Source organism: Mustelus asterias, chromosome 18 (assembly GCF_964213995.1).
Source record: "Mustelus asterias chromosome 18, sMusAst1.hap1.1, whole genome shotgun sequence".
In the NCBI taxonomy this organism is placed as follows: domain Eukaryota; kingdom Metazoa; phylum Chordata; class Chondrichthyes; order Carcharhiniformes; family Triakidae; genus Mustelus; species Mustelus asterias.
Genome location: NC_135818.1, coordinates 26284083 through 26290082, shown reverse-complemented (window position 1 = coordinate 26290082; position 6000 = coordinate 26284083). Strand labels below are relative to the sequence as shown.

Genomic DNA, 6000 nt, shown 5'->3' with positions numbered 1-6000 from the left:
GCATCAAATGGCGGTGCCCAAAATGCCATGAGCGAGCTACGAGGATGAGTTAACATCTCCACTAGTGATATCTACTGCTTAAATCCAGCACCTCCCAAATGGACCATTCCCTCTGGATATAAGTGGGAGGCGCTAGGCGGGGATCTGGTGGTGATGGACAGGAGTGAGCAGCCAAGCAGAGGGAGGATGGAGGCAGCCACTGAGGAGGGGGAGGAGGTGGGAGTCTGGGCGATGTGGATGTGGATGTCGCTGGAAGCAGAGAACGGATCATTCAGTGAGACAGGAGGAGGGAAAGCAGCAAAGCGGAACCAGAATCACTGAGCATGGCATCCAAATGTCCGAAATGCGACAAAACCGTCTACTTCGGTAAGAAAGATTCATTCATTTGCCAATTGCAAGGACCCTTTATTAAGGAGGATAGAGGGTTATTATGGTGATGTGGGCTCTTGGTGATAGGCTCCCAGTTGCACTCATATTTTCTTTGTTTAATGCAGTTTTAGTGAGAGAAACATTTATCAAAAGATCGTTTTATAAAGAATTCTTAATAGTGACGGCATTATTCAGATGGAAGGATAGTCAGTGAGCGAGGCGCTGGGAAACAGGCTGGGTTCGATATTAAAATGCGACAGGCTATAATACACGCCTTTAGTTGAAAGAGATGGTTAGAAAAATCTAAACCTGCAAGTGTTTCTGCTGCTGTTGACCTGTGTGTGTGCTGAGGATTTATTATCGTTGATATCTGCAAGTGATATTTCACGTACATTTATACAATCGCCTTTGCAATTGAGGTTTGGAACTTATTTCATGAATGGGGATGTGTGAGAGCAGCTGAAACAGACACCTGGTTATTTTCACCTGGATGGGGGGGGGAGGAGGAAGGCCATTTATTAAATTTCTGGGTCTAGGGATTGCCGACAGTAGAAGCTGCCGTGGGGAATGATCTTCCACAACGCCGGGGAATGATCAGCACCATCAGTGGCTGGGAGCAGGGCGAGGTTGTAATTGTTTGCCAGCTTGAATCAGAAGGTTTATATTTACTGAGGGATATCAGCAGTCAACATTATCAGTCGCAGCAATTCGCAATGACAGCGGCTGTTAAGGCATAGATGAAATAATATTGTTGATGCAGCCTCAGAACAGACTTTCGGGTTACCCCCCCCCCCCCCCCCGTTCCTAATATGATTATGAGATTTGATGGAAAATCAATTAAAATAATGCGAGAGTTATCCCCATTTCCCTCTGTAATTAATTGAAATTTTGATGCGCAAACATGTGATTTCCTACTGTTATGAACGGATTTTTCATAATTATGATGGTAATTGCTTCGAATCGTGTGACACAGAAGAAAGTCTTTCGGCCCATTGTACGTGTCGGTTCTTTGAAAGAGCTATCCACCTCCCTTCCTCTTTAGCCATTGCCCTGTAACTATTATTTTTTTACATTTTCACCTATTTCCCCAGTTCTGTTTAGAATTGATTTTTGAATCTGTTTCTACTCCCCTTTCAGACAATGTGTGTCAGATCACAATTGGGTGCAAAACAAAATGCTAACTTCCCCTTGGCTAAAAAAAGAATTTCAGTCCCTGTTGTATCTGAGATTCTTTGTGGCACACCCTCCTGTACCCCCCCCCCCCCCCCCACACACGCACACACACACACTCCTGCTCTCTTCCCCCCCCACACACACACACTTCTGTTACCCATATACCTAAACATATTTCTGGGCAGGGAATTGGTGTGTTTAATCTGTCTCGGATATTATTTTTTCACAAAATTGAAAAATAACTACAGTTTCTGATTTAAGTTTACAACGTTATTTCTTGCTATGTTCTCAGATAGGTGATTGGTGCGCACAAGGTTTTAGGAATATATGGGAAAGGGAAGTTGTATTGATCGCAGATATTTGGTTTGATCTACAACCCAGGACTATTGAGTTGAATTACTATTACTTGCATATAATTGACAAAGCAGGAAGAATTTATTTTGCACAAGGAGTTGTGATCTGTAATGCACTGCCCAAGGGTATTGGGTAAATATTTGAAAAGAAAATCTTGCAGGAAATACTGAACACGGTCTGTCTGTGCTGTCCTCCTTCCACTCTCCCCAGGAGCATTGTCCCTCTCTTTACCCCAACAATACTGTCTCTGGGGCTTTATTGGAGATTCCAGCCATTCTGACATTGCCATTGCTACTGTTGGGAATCAAGTAGATTGAGTAGTGTGGGAAGGACCAAATGATTTACAGCAGTTACTTGCATTGTGACACACAAATGAATATGTGCAATTTTGTACACTCTGCAGAACTTCCTCCCAGCTCCATCAGCACTGATGTTTGGTGCTAACCCCAGAGTTTGCATCAACAATATTGTTTCATCTATGCCTTAACAGCAGCTGTCATCCATCTACAGGCAGATTTTCTCGTTATGAATATACTTTTTACTCTATGTGCACATGAATCTGATTGTGTGCATTATTTGAACATATAAAATACCACTGTCAATTAGCATTGACAATGTGATTTGGAGATTGTTGATAGCTTCACATACCCCAGGCTCCAAAATTGCTTGTAATTTGTCACTTGATGCTGAAATCAACACTCGTATCGCAAAAACTGCAGCTGTTATATCCAAGCTGAGTAAGTGAGAGTGAAACAACCTGACTCAGAACACCAAACTGAATCTACCAGACCAATGTCCTTGGTGCACTTCTGTACCACAGAGAGAACTGGACAACATATGCCAGATAAGAGAAAAGGCTGAACAATTTCCACCTTTGCTGCCTCAGATCTATCCTCGGCATTTCTTGGTGGAACAAAGTCACCAAATCTGCGGGTCTGGAGTGTACTGATTACATCAGCATACACACATTGCTAAAACAATAACATCTGCATTGGCTCAGCCATGTCCATTGGATGGATGATGGCATATACACAGCTTCTGTATGGAGAACGGGCCACTGGGTTACTACTTCCTGGCATTAATACCTTCAGTACACAGACCCCCCCCCCCCCCCCCCCCCCGCCGCAAGTGAAATATGAAAATGGCAGACATTGACATGACAACTGGGAGTAGTTGCCACCCGCCAGTCTGAAGGGGCTTTGGAAGAGGTGAGCTGAAACAGAACGATCAGCTGGCCAGGAGGGTCCAGAGAAAACAGGAGGCCAGAAATTTCTGCACCACCTCTGCCCACTGTCTTCCTCTGCAGCAAATGTGATGAGACTGCCAGGCTAGAGTAGAGTTCCTGAGCCACACCAGGCAGTGCTTAACACCGAGTTGTCCATCAAAGCAAAAACCATTATCTCACTATATGGGAGGCTGTCAATGCAATGTACAAAATATATCTGTGTATGATAAATAAAAAGTCTTGTGTATAACATACACTCTGTGTAACTCACTCTGCTTGTGACATGTTTCTTTGTTACATTTTCTTCTCACATTCTGTCGTGCCTATTGTTCCCAAACTGTGTAGCTCCTGACTCTGTTGCTCTATTTAGAAACAGTCCTCAGTTTATTGTCAGAACTTGGCTGCCCCTGATGCCTGCTCTTCACTTTTTTTTACATTTTGTAAACTCAGCAACAACAAACAAACAGGAACGAACACATTCCTCAATATTGATTCTGATCTCTGCTCGGATGGGATAAATTAGCAAGATCGGAAATTTTGCAGTGTCGCAGTGTCCAATTTGCTGAGCGTTCTTGATTTTTACAAAGTCCAATTTGGCTCTAAATCACGATGCTCTTGGGGAACCATGGAGTGAGTTCAAAATCCAGCAGAGATGCAGCAAATGTAAGAGGATAAGTAGTAAGGGCAGAAAAATTGACTCGTGCAGCCTGTGGAGGAAGCAATGGGGCGACTTGAGAATGTAGACATTTCAAATCGTCAGAAATACTCTGCCTCTTGCCAACCCACACTACATTATTTCATTGTTCAAATCTGCAATAAATTTTGTGGCTCAGTTTTCGTTTGGTATTTTGAGATTCGGTATCTGAGTCATTTGAAACATAATGTGGTGAGTGCGGCCTTTTGGGAGGAACAAGTGACTTTTGGACCTATGGTTCCACCACTGAGGTCTTCCTCATCTCCTGTCTGGGTCTGTTGTAGACTCATTGATTAAGAGATTGATTGCAATGCTTAACCAACAATGTCATCCAGTAATTCCTATGTTGCTAGGAAGCTGGTTCTGTGGGCAGGCTCCTTACCCACATTGTAGAAGTTTGCTCAGTCTCTGCCTAGTGAGCTCAGCCATAGCAATTGGGTGCATGGGAGTTTGGACAGTTGACTACTAAGACCAAGGCAGGTGATAAATTTGTTTTTTTTTCAAGGTACAAGCCCTGGTTCACTTAATAGCACTGTCACCACCTGAGGCAGAAGGTTGGGGGATCAAGCCCTACTCCAGTGACTTGAGTGTAAAGTCACATTGAGAGATGGGCAGTCCATCCCCTCTGACCTCTGGATTTGTTAGGTTACTAATCCATTATATCTGTTTCCTTCTAAGAGCAATAATGTTCACTGCACCATTTTCCTTTGGGTTAGTGTACACTTTCAAAATGTGTGAGCAGACACAAAGGCTTTTTGTTAACGGGAAGGCAACATGAGGAGTGAGTCAAGTTGGAGAGCATTTTGGAATAGGAGAGTATTTGAGGAGTAGCCAGCATTTGCAGGCTTTCTCCAGGGGTATGTCAGGATGCTCCCTGGCAGTGTTTGAACACATATGGGGCATCCTGGGGACTATATATAAATTTACTGGGATGCTCTGGGAGTGTGGGAGTGTTTTCTAGGGGTTTTTGGAGTTTTTGAATATTTACAGGGAGTGTGCCCACAGGGAATAGTTTGAAACCCATTAATTTAACAGTGTAACCAGAGATTTTTACCTTCCTGAACATTGCTTACACTTGTCACTGGAGTCAGTGGGAAGGTGCAGCCTTACCATCCATACACAGCTGGAGTCATTTTGTCTGGTGCAATGAAATGCTACATCAATTAACATCAGACTGAGGGGTGGAAAGAAATTCTTTCAACTTTTTAGAAATCTGTAATAATGATTGTCAAAAAATTTACAATTTGTGGCATTATCACAGCAAGAGTAACTTTTAAACACTGCAGCTACTGCTTGAAGCCTCGCTGTGATAGAATTTCAGCACTTTCTATAAAGTAATCCAGCCTTGTCACTAGGCTATAAAATCAAATCAGAGTAATTTGGTACAGTAGTAAATCACAGGAAGTAAAAATGGATAAAGCAGGACTTTGGAGGCTGCCTTAGGGTAGCGGCACCTTAATGAAGGAAGTTGTGGATGTGCCATTAAACTGCTGCCCATAACTACTGTACTATAGATACATCAATGTAAACCCTTTCAACAACTCATTTTAAAAAACATCTTATCAACCTTCTTATCTTAGTGGTCACACTCCACCTGTGAGTCAGTTATGAGTTCAAGCCCCATTCCAGAGACTGGAACACAAAATCCAGGCTGTCACTTCAGTACAGTACTGAGGGAGTGTTGCACTGTCATGCATGCTGTTTTTCTGATGATACTGTCGTCTGCCCTCTCGGGAAGATGCAAAAGATCACATGGCACTATTGATAGAACAATGAGTTATCCCTAATATCCTGGCCAACACTTATCCCTCAACTAATATCACTCGGAGATTACCTGGTTAATTTTCCTTTGCTATTTGTGGGATCTTGATGTGTGAAAATTGGCTGCCGGGTTCCCTACGTTACAGCATTTGACTTCACCTTCAGAAGTACTACATTGGCTGTAAATCACTGTGGGATGTCCTGAGATCAGGAAAGTAGCTATATAAAAACAAGTGTTTAGGCAACTCGCAGAGTTAAGGGGATAGAGCAGGGAAATGAGAATTGCTGGATTTCTCTGTCGAGAGCCAGCTTGGTTGACAAAAGGTGGACTGGCCATTTTAAATTGCCCTTAGTGTCCCAAGGTGTGTAGGTTAGATGGATTAGCCATGGTAGGTGTATGGGGTTACAGGATAGGGTGGGGGAG

General features: G+C 43.2%; 1 protein-coding gene across 1 annotated transcript in view; it reads left to right on the top strand.

Annotated features, from left to right (window-relative positions):
* Nucleotides 1–204: 204 nt before the first annotated feature.
* Nucleotides 205–6000, top strand: part of crip2 (cysteine-rich protein 2) — a 51062-nt gene continuing 45266 nt past the window's right edge. The window contains exon 1 of the mRNA XM_078233581.1: nt 205–366. Within this exon, the coding sequence (XP_078089707.1) occupies nt 324–366 (43 nt within the window). The 5' untranslated portion in view covers nt 205–323. The remainder of the gene's footprint in view (nt 367–6000) is intronic.